Source organism: Colletotrichum orchidophilum (assembly GCF_001831195.1).
Source record: "Colletotrichum orchidophilum strain IMI 309357 chromosome Unknown Scaffold_1.1, whole genome shotgun sequence".
In the NCBI taxonomy this organism is placed as follows: domain Eukaryota; kingdom Fungi; phylum Ascomycota; class Sordariomycetes; order Glomerellales; family Glomerellaceae; genus Colletotrichum; species Colletotrichum orchidophilum.
The window spans coordinates 111,966-127,403 of NW_019172957.1; the positions used below are offsets into that span (position 1 = coordinate 111,966).

General features: G+C 35.5%; 4 protein-coding genes across 4 annotated transcripts; 1 reads left to right on the forward strand and 3 right to left on the reverse strand.

The window, feature by feature from the left end:
- Positions 1–469: 469 nt before the first annotated feature.
- Positions 470–2,393, reverse strand: CORC01_00019 (uncharacterized protein; the record flags this gene model as incomplete). Its single annotated transcript, XM_022611677.1, has 2 exons — positions 470–507; positions 602–2,393. The coding sequence occupies 2 exons, from the start codon at positions 2,391–2,393 to the stop codon at positions 470–472; spliced, it is 1,830 nt and encodes a 609-aa protein (XP_022481682.1).
- A 3,681-nt stretch (positions 2,394–6,074) lies between these two features.
- CORC01_00020 (uncharacterized protein) lies at positions 6,075–6,368 on the forward strand (the record flags this gene model as incomplete). Its single annotated transcript, XM_022611678.1, has 1 exon — positions 6,075–6,368. The coding sequence occupies one exon, from the start codon at positions 6,075–6,077 to the stop codon at positions 6,366–6,368; it is 294 nt and encodes a 97-aa protein (XP_022481683.1).
- A 6,173-nt stretch (positions 6,369–12,541) lies between these two features.
- Positions 12,542–12,694, reverse strand: CORC01_00021 (uncharacterized protein; the record flags this gene model as incomplete). The annotated part of the gene is made up of 1 exon (XM_022611679.1): positions 12,542–12,694. A coding segment is annotated over one exon (153 nt), but the record flags the coding sequence as incomplete, so codon positions are not given.
- Positions 12,695–13,089: 395 nt separating this feature from the next.
- CORC01_00022 (uncharacterized protein) lies at positions 13,090–13,239 on the reverse strand (the record flags this gene model as incomplete). Its single annotated transcript, XM_022611680.1, has 1 exon — positions 13,090–13,239. A coding segment is annotated over one exon (150 nt), but the record flags the coding sequence as incomplete, so codon positions are not given.
- Positions 13,240–15,438: the final 2,199 nt, after the last annotated feature.

A 15,438-nucleotide genomic window follows, 5' to 3' on the forward strand; every position in this document is an offset into this window, starting at 1 on the left:
AAACATATTAATAACTTAAAAAAAATCGATCGATTTAATAAAAAAAAGAAAGTTATATTATTATATAAAAGAAATAAACTAACGATTTAAAAAAAATAGAATAAATATATTACCTAAAAATAAGCTAATTATTTAATTTATTTAGTTTTTTTATAATATATATATAATAAAAAGAGAAATTTAGCTAGCTATAGGCTAGAGGTGACGTTAAGGTGTAGCTGAGGTGGAACCTACTGACTAATCACACATAACATGGCTGCCAGTGCCATAGCGCAGCCATTTCAATAGAGCAGCCAGTTGCATCGCATCTGAGTAACAAAGTTTCTGGCCATTACATTCGGGCATAATTAATATTAGATTAATGTGAAAATATCAAGAAGAATCCCGCCCTTCTCTAAGCCAGCTATGTCAAGTCGAGGATCCTTCTCAGTCCTTTCCCCAGATTCGTTATTAAAGAAATAACGGCTGCTTAAAGTGCCTTCCTTATCGTGCTCCTGGCAGTCTCCACTACAAGGACCGTTTTCAGAGTTCATGACACAATAATGGACTTGCCAAGGGGAAGGTAGAGGCCAGAGTCGGGGGTCTTCAAAAGTTCGCTTACCGTCTTGTCGATTGCCAAAACACCAATAGCGGCCCAGTCCGATGTCCTTCATGCAGAGCCATGGCTCCGGAAATGGCCCAAGCAGAGCTTCTCCAAACATAACGCCCTCGACATAGCAGGGTCCCATGAGCTGGTAACAGCCACTTTGTGTGTCTTCCAACGCTGGACGCAACACAAAGGCTACACTCCCTCCAGGAAATACACTAATAACATCGCCTGTCCGGACATCCCCCGGAGTAGTACCAATGTGACCATCCTGTGTGCGAAAGTAATTCTCACCCCTCCGATCCGAAGTAAGTTCGCCAACATAATTCCAGAATCTGGACTCACCGACCATATTGACGTTCCCACCAGACCAAACGACTGCCAGGAAGGCTTCCTTGGCTTCATCCCTTGTTGGATGATGAGCACCACCGTAGACCTCCTTGAAAGCACCACCGGCCAATAACCCGACAAAGGCATCAAACAATGTGCCGCCGGTTGGATATGTCGCGGTGAAGAGATCTTCCGGTTCCCAGCGACGGTAGGTCATGATGATATCGATGTTCTTAGCGCGATCGCCGTAACCCGTGGACAGAGATCTTTGGAACTCGGAAACATAGCTGACCCTGCCGATGTATTTTCCCTTCAGTTTGAGCATGCTTCCTCTTTCGACGGTGACTGGCAAATGTCTCGTGCCTCCATGAGCATATTCTTTGACAAGACGAGATTCGGATTTTGCAACGGCGAAATCAGGAACGAAGGATTCGAAATCAGGCGGCGAATTCTGTGGATCACAAGAACGGAGGATATCCAGATTGCCAAAATGCTGTACGTACTGAAGAATGAGATCTTTATATACTGCAGCAACAGACATGGTGTAGTTTGGCTCAATGTGAAGCGCCTTGATTGCCGATGAGGTGGATAGGTTCGCGTAGACGAGGTCGCGGCCATCCGAGTATCCGCAAAAGCTGGACCGGTGTAGAATGTAACTTAGCTCATCTGAGCCGCGGAAGTGAAAAAGCGAACGAACGAAGAGTATGTCTCTCAAGCAGATGTGGGCTTTGACCAAAGAATGCTCCAGGAGAATGGCGACCTTTTCGACGTTTTCCCAATCTGCTTCAAAATAACCACAGAGGACGACAATTCTCGATGCCAGCGCGACTTCTTGCCGGACCCATAACCTCGTAAACCAAGACCGTGTGATGAGACTTCTTAATGCTGACCATTGTGAAAGCGTCAACAACGAGTCATTGGGACGATTCCGAAGCATATCGGCTGCGCTTCCAGGGACGGTGGTGAACAAACGACGATGCCACTGCATGACAACACCCTCACTCAGAAGCTTGATTGTTTCCATTGCGACGGAGGTGTCATCATCGTCAGGCCCTAGCCACACAATTACCTGCTCTGCTTTATTGTAAATCTCGCCCATTCTGGTAACCTCTCGACTCCGCTCTACCAGGTTCTCCTGGTCTACGCATAAACTATCGATCCACAAAACTCGTGGCGCGGTAGGGAGTCGAAGGTATCTTAAAGCTGACAAGAGCGTTGGCCTGACCTTGACAAACGGGAGAGCATCAAGGCCAATGCTAGCGCATGGTTCGCCTTGTTGGAGATGTACCTTGCCATGGTCGTGGGTCGCAGGTCCCCAAGTGTATGACAGAGCTTCGTACCTGCTTCGGCCAAGTTCAGCGTGGGAAACTTTGGCGACAACATCATCCAAGAAGAGGCCCGGGTATAAGATGAAGACTCTGATTTTGTTATCCTGGGGATTCAATGGTTCGTATCGGTAGAGTGTCCCTCCAGACATCCTGGCTTCAATAAACTCAACGAGATACCCAGCTGTTGTCGATTAAGGTTTACGGCTAATGCCAATAATTGTAATAACAACAAGCACTCAAGTTCCAAACAAAACTGTGAATACAAGGAAGCCTCAGTGCTTTTTGCAAGAGAAGTACATCAAGCCTCGTTGTTCACTTGGCGTCGAGACAACTTCCCCTTCTTATAAAACAGTGCTTTGTGTCCCAGATTGAAAGACTGGCTACGGTAAAACTGAATGCGGGTTCCAGAAGCCTGGGAGGGAACACTGATCAGAGTTAGACGTAAGCGCCAGGCGGATAAGTCTTGTTGCCTCGCTTCTGCCTTGTCAATAGTCACCGAAATCCGAAGCAATGTGAAAATCATCTGCCACATCCTGGCAAGCCAAATGGTCAGCCATCCATCCACCAAACTGGACTCAAGGCAACAACATATACGTTCTACCAATCAAGCCTGGACAACAACCCACGTGGTCGGCATGAATGTGGCGCATATTAAGGTGCTGACTACCATGTGATCTACTGATTGAATTATCTCGCCGTTACCCGTCTGTCGGTTCCCTAGCATCCAGCCTCGTTGTGCGATAAGGGGTGGGATGCATGTGGCTTTCACAGCAGCCTATAATAACCTATGGCAGAAAGAGTTTGTTGATCCTAAGCTTATCATTGACCTCACCGGGAACAGTACCATCCAACCCTTACTCCATGAAAAGTCGATGGGAAGAACTGAGCAAACGTGCTTCCACCCACTCAAACTCAATGAACGCCGCCTATCCCCTGCTTCTCTCAAGACACAACGCAAACAGGGAGAGAGGTTAGGTCGCGGGGAACACACTAACGGGTGGAGCCATTTTTCAGGATACTGGGTGTTAGTCACCACGATGCTTGGAAAAGGCAAACGCCTCTCTACTCCTGTCCGAAAGGAAGTCCTAAAGCACGAGGCCATAACGGAAGCAGAATCATCCGGTGGAATTTCAAGGCAGCGCACTGCGTATTCTGATGTCGCGTATTCCTAGAACTAGCACCGGCTGCATCTACAAAGCATGGGTGGCTATGCATGCTGCACCGGATCATACGTTACCTACGGACTGTTGTGGATTGATCCGATATGCCTGCTCTCCGTGGCGGTGGAGCTTCAAATTAACACAATGTGGAGGCCCCGATTAATGTCTCCACAGACCGCTGGCATGGTTCCGTGCCATCATGTCTTGACGCGTTGTCGCGGTATCACACCCGTCCTCAATCTGAACAGGAAGCCGCTTGCATCATCAAAGTGACACTTTGGCCATAATGTTCGCCCATGCAATGCAATTAAGCGATGTAAGCTCAGCAGAATATAAAGGTCTACGAGGCATTCATTCAGCCTCATACCGCCCAAGGGGAAGTTAATTAACTCCGGCCGGTTCTATTTCATAGCCCAGGAAAATGAGTCTCCTTTTTATTGCGCCTGGAGCCTGACCAGACCTCCACAGCCAGCACTTAGAAGAAGGAACATGGAGAATGCGCATTGCGAAGGCTGTAGGCGACTTCGATCGTAATATGTGTTTTAAGTAGTCGTCCAATACCGCAATACTCCCTCTAGCAGGCGCTTCTGTTAGCACTGAGGAGGGTTATAGGGTTATCTCCAAAGGCTGCGTTAAGATCGCATCTCCGCCAAAATAGTTTTCATTCAGAATGTTTTTTTGGTTGCAAATGGCCTTAATGTGTCCTTGGCGTGCGCATAGTAAGCAAAGTGACGTATAAGTTCCTCAGCGATAACCCTCGTACCTTATTGGCCCCATTAGTTGATTGGTTATGTTGTAATGATAATTCCTTGCGTCCTTTTTTCGGCTTTCCGTGCAGCACAATGACTTGCCCTGCGATATATTTTATTGGAACTTGGATCGTAACCTTCTTTTGTGGAGCCACTAACTACCGTCTCGACGCCGTGCTCTTTTGCAAATGATAGTAGTGAAAAGCTAGATATCGATATTCAGCCGAACGTTCCTTACTTCCTGCTACTCCTGGTGAGCGCCCCTGTGCGGTACCCCGACGACATCTTAATAATATCATTAATATTTGGCTTATATCACTCCTCTGCAACATTGAAGAGCCTTCTCCCTTTGAGCTCTAAGCCACCCCGCCGGTCTTGCTAAAGAGGATAAGTAAGCGCCACTGAACCCTCACGCCGCCCGAGTCTGTCGGTATGACACTATCATCCCCATTCGAAAGGTCGGAACATGATAATGAATTCGACACCTCAGTATCCTCGTCAGACGACACTGATGGCGACGACAAGTCGATTATCATTATATCAAGCAGTCAGTCGAAACCATCTAAAGGCGATGCACCAGCTACACTGCCGGTCCAGCCCAAACTTGGACTGCCCAACGTTCCGACAATATTTTCTTTCCATTTTCGGCCCGTCGTGTCATCCCCAGCCTACGCATCGGCCATGTTTATTTGCGGAGCCTCGGTTTCAGGTAGCCAGATAGATCTAGTGCGTCACCGAGGCTCCGTAGCTTGGGAAGAACGACCAATGAACATCCTTTCTTCTGCGCTCGTTAGGCAACCCTCTCCATCTAAAAGGCCAGGCCTCATCACTTTGGCTCATTCTTATTACCTGGTCATCCTCTCGGGATACTACTCTGGCCTTCACCACCTCCTAGAGACCTAAACAAGCCTCCGCGATATTTATTTATAATATTTCTATAGCGAGGGCTTTTGTGACGAGATTAAATAGATATTATTTTATATAAACGAGCTCTCTATAAAGCTAAGGGAGTTAAAAAGGACGCTAATAGGGGCTTAATAGTATATAATTTAGGTAGCGTGGACGGCGGTGTTAAGTAGTCTGACAGAAGGGCCATTCTTAGGGGCCGTTTCTGGCTTGGGCATTTGGGAACGTGTGTCGGAGACCCCGGCCTTGGGCTTGGTCCTTTGACGACTTATTGTGTCAATTTTTCCTCAAAGACAATGTGATGAAAAATTTCACTTTGCGTCCGTTTGTCTGTGTGTGTTCAGAATGGTAGAACTTATTTAACATGAATAAATGAGACTTCTTTGACCTGTCCCGCCTTTTTCGCCTACATATAAACACCCTTTTAAGAACTTCCTTGGCTCGACAACACCAGTTTACCCAGAAATTAGAGACGAAGTGAGGAGTGGTGAAGGTATTTCAAAGCTTTATTCAGCCAGCACAATTCTTCCATCAATCACTCTTGCCACTAGCGCCTCACAACACATGGTTGTCATCAGGTATGCCATCTCGGCACTGAAAGAACCAACATGGACGAAAAATAGGTTACCTAGATGACCCTTCTCGATCTGAAGATGATGCCTACTTATCCTACCAACCTTACCAACGCTCCCAGCGAGACTCGAGTCCGCCGCTCAGGAACCGCACCACTTAGGGCCGCGAACACGCCGATGAAGACGACCAGAGTGACTGATTGTGGCTTGCAACACTTTTCTGTGGTTTTTACCTGGATTTTTCTTCTATTGTGGACCTCGGGCTGCTTTCGTTCAGCCTCTCCTCCGCCTGGCCCCCGCCTCCCGAGCCACCGAAGCCGTCGCCGATTCCGAATTCAATCCTGACGTATATCTGCATCCACCACCATGAAATCCACAAAATCTATCCACATGTCGCCAACAGGGAATTTTTTGAGATCTTCGGCCTGGATTCTCGCTCGCCCATGTTCAAATCGGGCACTAAGAACGGCCTCGTGGCGACGCAAGATGAGATACGCGCCGAGAATGCGATCCAAGACGCCGTATTGATTCAAGTGGAGAAGAATCTCAAGGAGAAGACTGGAGATGACGACGGATCTTCTGATGCGGCGCTCCGACGGACCGTCGTAGATACGGGTTACATGTTGAAGGACCCTACGGTGTGGAGAATGTACGTCGACGGGTTTGTGCCAGTCAAGGAGCGGAGCCGTAGAATAGGGAATGAGAGATGGTTGAGTGTTGTCTGTTACAACTTCTAGATGGACATGAAGAGCCCTTTGCTGTCAGAAGTTTGGTTTGATGTGGAGCATATTGCGAATCATAGGTACGGTGACTGGTGAGCCTCGGCCGTAGGGAGGCGGAAAATCCGGGGCAGAATTAGAATTAAGGCGAGGGATTATGTCTTTGTAGATTGTCCAAGCAGAATGAAAACTCTCATTAATCACGTATGACATGCGGAGACCCCACGGGAAGCACTTGTTCTGTCGACTGATACTGCGAACCTACCGGTTTTCCATCAGCTGCACCACACCATTTCGCGACTCATGCGAAAGTCACAATATTTCGTGACGTGAAAGGCTGAGAGTGAATATTGTGTTTCAAATTTTCCACCATTTCCCCCGGGAAAGTTTCTATTGCCGTCTCTCCAGATTCCAGAAATGTTCCTCGATTTGGGGCGCTCAAGAGTGCTATTTCTTGCCCTGTGAATCTAGCCATTACCGAGTGTTCGATATGACTTGCAATGTCCCATTGCTTTCTATATTTTCACGATGCATCCTTTGAGGCGAAGTTAGAGCCGAACTTGAGCCGGGTTCGAAGTGCTTCCCGACACGGTGACGCAAGTTTTCCAATGATGTTCCTCTCTGGGCCGTGCAACCGAACCGAAGATCAATCTTGACGAAAAGCCTGTATTCTCAAGCAACTAACATCCGTTGAATGAGACGGAAGACTTCATCGTTGCTGGACTAGCTTCGGAAGGCATAGCTTTTGCGATTGCACGCCACTCTGCCGAGCTCCCCATTGCTCTCGCAAACAGCCTCACTTTATTTAGTCTTAACATCGACACAGTTTGCACAAGAGGAACCACGGAAATACTGGCTAGGTTTCTCTAGGCAGTTTCTTATGCAAATACGAAAACATAAACACATAGAAATCCATATCACAGGGCCAAGACTCTTAAATTAGTTTGCTACCTAACTCAGGTCAACAGTTTGACGAGCTATACTCTTTACCACGTCATCATCGGCTTCCCCTACCTTTTACCGTGCAATCTCCAAGATGAGCCGCGCAACGAGCCGCGTTTCCTAGCGGCTGACGGTCGTTGGGAAGACTGATTTGGCAAGCCCGCGGGGCTTTGTCCCGTATTCCCGCCGGTAGAAACACTACGGCCACGGCCCACGATCAGCGACACCCGAACCGGTTCTATGTTCAACCCGGAATCGAGGCTAGTGTCATCAACAGGGCAGTGGACCGTTACAGGTGAGGTCTGAGTTGTGAGCCGTCTATGTGGCAACAACTGTGACAACAAGTGACATGGGCGGCAGCGCGAAGCTTTGAAGACTCGATATGGAGTCCTGGAAGTCGTGGACAGGAACTTGGATAATGAAGTGAGATATAGCGCTTGACTCGTGAGGCTCCGCTGGCACTCTGCAAATCGGCTGTGAAGATTTGCTTGACCTGGCCATTCTGGAACATGTTGGGTTGTAGAATGACTTATGTCTACGGTAGTTCAATGCGGGCCGTTCGGCAACAATAAAGTGCATTACTTGTGCCATTAGGCATTGACCGGCGACCGCCCCGATTGCCTCGCTCTGCACCTGCTGATGGCGTAAAAGCTGAATGTCATCGGTCTTGGTCATGTTTGTCGAAGCCGCTGATCCGTCATAGTCAAGCCGCCTGGGCCAGTTCCTATGTCAACTCTTCCACCCGACCCGTCTGTAAATCACGTCCCAAAGGCTGTGCCACACTTCTCAAAAGTTTGCCAGCCGGTGGATATTCATGTTGATCATGATTCCATAGACATCTAGTCGAACCATTCCAGGCCAAGCTTAAAAGGCCAAAGTGATGCAAACTTTTACATGATCCAAGATGATCTTTGCCAAGATCAATCATCCCGGCCACTTGAGAGAATTTCACCATCGAGACATCCTGCCTGGTATGACTCTGGATCTTGATCGAATCCTCAAAGCCCAATGGCGCTGGTGTTCTTGAGATTCCTCTTTGAGCATACGCACAGGCTTGCGCAGTCTAATAGCTCTAGCTAGCCAAGACACTGTCCACTTAATACAATACACGCTTTGAAGCTCGCCTTCCAAGATTCGCCATCTTGATGTGTGTACAGAATGTTTTGGCTAGCAAATGTTAGGCGCACAGCCACCGGCGGCGGGGGGGGGCACCTAGGGGGCAGCCACTGTGGCTCCGGCGGCGGATTAACTATTATATTTATTTATTTATTTATTTAATTATTTGACGTCGGTTCTAGTTAAAAAAATAAAATGTGTTTATATCGGCTATTTAAAACTATTGATTTCTATATATAATATAAATATAAAAAGAGAACTTAAGTTTTGTTAAACTTTATTATTAGAAATTAATTTGACGAAAATAAAAGGAAATAAATGTATTAAATAGAGTAAAAAATAATTTTTTATATTATAAACTACTTATTATAATAAAATAAAATTAAATATTATTATATATTAAAAACGTATAATATTAAATAAATAAAGTTTATAAATTCAACTTTTTTAATATTAAAATAAATATATTAAATAAAACTTTTATAACTATATATTAAAATATATTTACTAAGCGAAATATCATATAAAAAATCAAAAATGAAAAAGATTTATTAAAAATATTGTAAATAAAATTTAATAATATTATAAAATAATACTTTTATAAATATTTTTATTAAGTTTTATTTTTTTTAAAAAAGACTATAAAGTACTGAGTTTTTAAAAAGCTTAAATAATACCGGTTTTCATAAAAAAATACCTTTTTAATATTATTTCTTAATAATAATATATAAATATATATTGTAATATATATTAAATATTGTTATTAAAAATAAATTTACCGTTTTTTAAATTAATAATAACTATTTAAAACTAAGTCTTCTTATAATAAGAAGCTGGGAGAGTGGGAAGCTGGGAAAACTAAAAACTATGAAGTCGGGAAGCTGATAAGAGAGTAGCAGAATGTGGGGGCAGAGGGGTTTGGAGTCATGTGATATCTTATACTGACAAACACTAGTCCATTCTAAGTATAGCAGATCTATTTCTCACCTCGGAGTGGTCCGGAGAACAAGCCGTCCTCTTCCAAACGACGCAAGTGTGGGAAGTGTGAGAAGAAGGGCCACACTGCTGCTGCCTGTCGCAGTGACTCAAAAACTAAACAGGCCCCGGGCGATTGCCGAGTGGATACCGGAGCTCACCGGTGAACCTGTTCGGCCACGTCAGCGCCCGCTCTCACCTCATGAGCGTTCCCTACTCAGAAGCCAGCTCGGAGAGTGGCTATGTAGGAAGGTTATCGAACCACGATCACCACAACCAATCAATAACAACCTGGTGTTCGTGACCAAGTCGAATGGAGCGATACGAGTGTATGACGACTGCACTCCGGTTAACCTGGTAACAAGAGACTATGACTGGTCCCTGCCGCGACTTCAGGACGTTCGAGAGAAAGTTTCGGGTTCACGTTGCTTCTCGCGTCTTGACCTGAAGGATGCGTGCTTCCGAATCAGGATCCCAGCACAGTTCGGCTACCTAACGTCATCTACGTGTGACGGACAACAGTACCAATTCCGCCGGATGCCGTTTGGTCTGAAGACCGCGCCCGGCATCTACCAGCAGTTTACGGACACCATTCTCGCTCCACACACCCATGGGTCACTGTGGTACATCGATGATATACTTATTTACGCCGAGACACTGCCCGAGTTACGAAAGAGAACGGCAGCCGTAAAAAGTACTCTTGCTCACGTCGGATGCGTGGTGAACGAAGACAAGTCTGTATACGACCAGCAAGCTTTGCTGTTCGCAGGGATCTACCTAATCGCTGCTGGGGTCGGACCCAACAGAAAGAAATTGGTTGAGGCCCTTAACATTCCTCCACCCACGTCCAAGAAAGACTTGCAGTCTGCCCTTGGAATTGTCTCCTATCTCCGCGACTTCATCCCTCTTGTGTCGCATTTCTCTGCACACCTTTACCCTGGCAAGGGTGACCATCTCCCCCTTATACAAAACTCATTGGAACGCGCTTTTGAAGAATACTCAATCTGCCGCCAATACTTTGAGACATCGGGCCGAAGACCAAGACGCCGACCTGTACACCGACGCTTCTGGGCATTTCCTTGGCGTGGTTATTATCCAAAAAATTAGGTTGTCGCGGTTTCTGGTAGAAAGCTCAGCCAGGCAGAGACTAGGTACTCCGCCACCGACAGGGAGCAACGAATATATAGACATATTAACCGTTATAATGTTGTTCTACTTATAATAATTATTGAATTTAACTAATAAATAGCTCTTAAAGCCGTTACTAATAAGTATTTAGTAGACGCCTTTAGTTTAGTTTTTAATATATTTTTTAAAGTATTAAATTTAATTTAGGCCCGTTTAATTATCTATTTATTTATTTATAATAAGCTTAATAACTTATGCATATTAAACATTTTATTCCGTAATTTAGTTAATGAAGTAATAAATATCTTAAGTAATTATAAATAAATAAAAATATTACTTGTTTTTATTAATATATTTGATACCTATAGCCTATTTATAATTATTAAACTAAATAGATTTACTTTATTATATTTATTAATATAATAATTATATTTATTATAAAGCTAATCTTATTAAACTTATATAAGTTTTTTTTTAAAATTTTATATTTAGTTTTATAGTATATAATAATATAGACTATTTTAAATAAAAATTAAAATCTTTTTATTACGGCTAGCTAGTCGTAATAAGGTTTATATTAATAAAAGTCGGGGCTACGATATTTATAATAATAAACGTTATTAAAATAGTTTTAAAAAAGTTATTATTTATAAATTATAAAGTAAGAAAGCTTTAGTAATTAATTATAGTTTTATTAATAAGGTTTTTAATAAAAATAGTTAAAAACGATCGTTAGATTTAATATAAAAATTAATTATTAAAGAAGTTATAAAAGTTTATCCTCAAGCCTAGCTCGGGCTATTTTATATATAAATTCTAATTATAAATATATCTTTTATAATATTTATTTATTATTATTTAATAGTTTATTAAATAATTGTCTATTTTATATTTTTATAATCGTTCGTCTTATTTATTTATAAACGTCCGTTTTTTATTTTATTATATAATTTTAATTATATAATTTATTTATAATTCTTTTATTTTAAAAAGAACCGTTTATGTTTTTATTATTATATATATAATATAATAACCGCCGTAGGTTTTATAAAATAAGGTTTTAATTTAATAATACGTATTAAATTATAATATTAACTCCTCCTTTTAAAAGTTTAATTTTTAAATTTATAAATAAGTTATTCGTTTTTAAATTAGGGAATTATTAAATATTTTTATTAAAAATATATTAACATTATATTAAATTAAATTAAAAAATCGAAATTATAAATAATTATGTTTCGTTATTATTTATTATATATTATTCGTTTTTTTGATAAAAATATAAAAATAATATTATATTTAAATTATCGTTTTTAAAGTATTTATTATTTAGTTTTTTTTAATTTTAATATTTATAAAATATATTATTATTTAAGTATTTTATACGATATTTTTATTAATATTATTTATATTTATAAGTTTTTAAAGATTATTTTTTATAAGTTTTAATTAATAAATATAGTAAATTATTTAATAATAAAATCCGATCGTTTTAATTATAAAAAATAAATAAAAAAGTCGCGGTTTTAAAAGAGAGTTATAAAATTATAAAAAAAAGCTAAGGCTTATTAAAAAGCTTAAATTAAATTAAATAAGTCGTTATTTAAATTAAAACGCTTTTATTTTTAAAAATAAATAATATTTAAAAAAAGTCGTATCGTATTAAAAGAATTTCCTAAGGATATTAAAAATATTTTTTTAATAGCTTAGGAGGTATAAATTAATAATATTTTTAATGTTATCGATTAGGACATTATAATAATTAAGAGTATTAAATTTAAATTTAATTTTAATATTTTTTAAAAAGTTATTAAGAATTCTAAAGGTTTATAACAAGTTCTTATATATTATTTTTATGTTTATAATCTTTTTATTTAATAAAATATTTTTTTTTATTTTTTTTTAATTCGGTAGTCGATAACTTATTTAATTTTATATTTAGGTTTATTAAATTTAACGATAATACGATTTTTAATATATAATCTTTTAAATATTAATTTTAAAAATAAAATATAAAAAATTTAATAGTATTATATCGTATTTAAGAGTTTTAATTTAAAATTAATTAATAAAACTTTCTTAATAATTTTGAAAAGGTTAAGTTTTTTATAATTTAATTTATTGCTTAGTTGTTTTATTTTAATATTATAATAAAAGAGGTATACGTTATTTTTTTTTTTAAAATTAATCTATTAATTTTTAATTTATTAGCGTATTTTTTTATACGTTATTATATAAACTTGAGGTTTAAAAAGGCTTTTTTTTAGATTTTTTTAAATTTATTTACGTTTATTATAGTTTTTATAATTTATAATCCTTTATATACTTTTTTATATATAATTAATTAGAATTTATAATTAAAGTAAAAAAGGGATTTTTTTATATTTTTACTAATTACGCTATTATATATAAACTAAGTTATTAATAATAATATTATTTAATTATTTTAATCGTAATTTATATAATAGTGGAGGTATATTTTAAAAATCTAATTAATTTTTTCTATTTATTTATTAATTTATAAATAAAAAAAGGTCGATAGTTTATAATTTATATTAAGTTATAAAATTAAGAATTTTTAAAACTTAATAATAAATAGCTTATTTTTATTAAAAACTATTTTTTTAAGTAAATTATAGTTAGTAATAACTATTTTAAAAAAGGTATATATTAATTCCTTAATATTACTCGCTTTTTTATATAATATAAAGTAAGTAAATTTAATAAGTCGGTCGACGATAATTAAAATATTATTATATTATATATTTATTAATAGTTTTTTAAATTTCAATAATTTAATAATAAAGTCTTAAAAGATTAAATACTATACCTTTAGGGGTATTAATAATAGTTATAATTCTTTATAAAGCTTATAAAAACTATTTTTATTTTTTTTAAAAATATCGTAATTTTTAATAACCTTAATAACTTCTATTTTTATAACGATTTTATTATAATATTAACGAATCCGTTTTTATATTTTCGTAATATTTTAATAGTTATATATTTAAATATTATAAATTTTTATAATAAGCTTAAGAATTATTTTTTTAAATAGGCTAATATTAGCTTTTTTAATTATTATAAAGAGTTTTATAATAAATATAAAATTACCGTTATTATTGTATTTAAAGATTACTTATATTTTTTTAAAAACCGTAACTTTATAATTAGGTCGTTTATTAAAAGTATTTATTTTACTATTTTTTAAATCTTTTTGATAAATAATTTAAAAATTAAATTTAAATAAGAACTTATTCTATTTAATTTACTATTTATTTAAGTTTTTATTTATCGTAAAATTTATAAAGTTTTTATAATTTATATAAATAATAATTTTATATTTAGTTTTTAAAAGCTATAGTTTTTATTTTTTAAAAGCTTTAATTATAATTATTAACTTTTTATTATAAATTTATTAATTTAATTCGGCTTTATAAAATACTTTAAAATAAAATATATAAAAATAAAAGATTTTTTATTAGTTTTATTATTTTAAAATAGTTTTTATAACGAAATTTAAAACGTTAGTTTTAATTTTAAATAGTTTTTTTAAATCCGGGATTATAATTATTAATTTTAAAATAATTAAATCTTTAACTTTATTAAAAATATTATTATATTTTTTATTTTAAATAAAAGTTATATTTTTTTTTATTAAATTATTAAAAAGTTTAATAATATTAATATAGTTTTTAAAGAATTATCGATAAAAATTAACGAATTTTAAAAATAATTATATATTTTTAATATTAATAGGTATAAGTTAATCCTTAATTATTATTATTTTAAATATTTATATATAAATTTATTTTAATATAATCGTATAGCTAAAGAAACTTATTTTTTATATATAAAATTCGTATTTATTAGGCTTAGTAAAGAGTTTTACGTTTTAAAATTTTTAAAATATTATATAAATATATTTTTATATATTTCGAAATTAAAGGAGAAGATAAGGATATTATTAAGATAAACGATTATAAAAATATCGACGTACTTTTTAAATATATAATTAATTATTATTTAGAATATAATAAGTGCGTTAATAAGTTTAAAAAGTATAATTAAGTATTTATAAAGTCTTTTATAAGTTCGGAATACCGTTTTTTTTTTTTTTTTTTAATTTTAATTTAATTAAATACTTTTTTAAAATTTATTATGATAAATTATTAAACTCTATATAATATTTTTTTAAATTTTAAAATAAAAAGTAATAAATAGTAATTTTTTTTAATAATTTTATTAAGTTTTTTATAATTAATAATAGGTTTAAGCTTTTTTTTACTTTTTTTAAATATAAAAAAGATTAATATTTTTATTAAAGAGGATAATAGTTTAATATGACCTTTTTTAAATCTATTATTAATATACTCATTAAGTTCGTTATATTTAAATGAATTTATAAAATATAATAAATAGAATTTAGGTTATATTTTTTTTTAATTTAATTTTTATATTTTAGCTATTATATTCTAATAGTCTTATTTTTTTTTTAAAATAAATAGTTTTATATAAATCCGGTACTTTTTAAATATAATTTAAAATAAGTTCGATTTTTAATTATTTATATTAAATATAAATATTTTAATAAGTTTTATTATTTTAATAAAAACGATATATTTAATTTATTTTCGTTCGTTAAGTATTATATAAAACTTATTTAAACTTTTTTTTTTAAATCGTTTAATAATTAAATTTATTTATTAAAATTAGCCGGTTTTTTAATTTATTTATAAATTATGCTTTTATAATTATAAGATTTTTAAAATAATATCGGTATCTTTAATTTTTATAATATTATATTTTAATTATTTTAATTAATTATTAATATATGTCGTGAGGTATATAATCTTTTAATTAATATATCTATCGTTATAATTAACTTATTTTTTTTTTACTATTTATAAAATATATAGGTTTAATT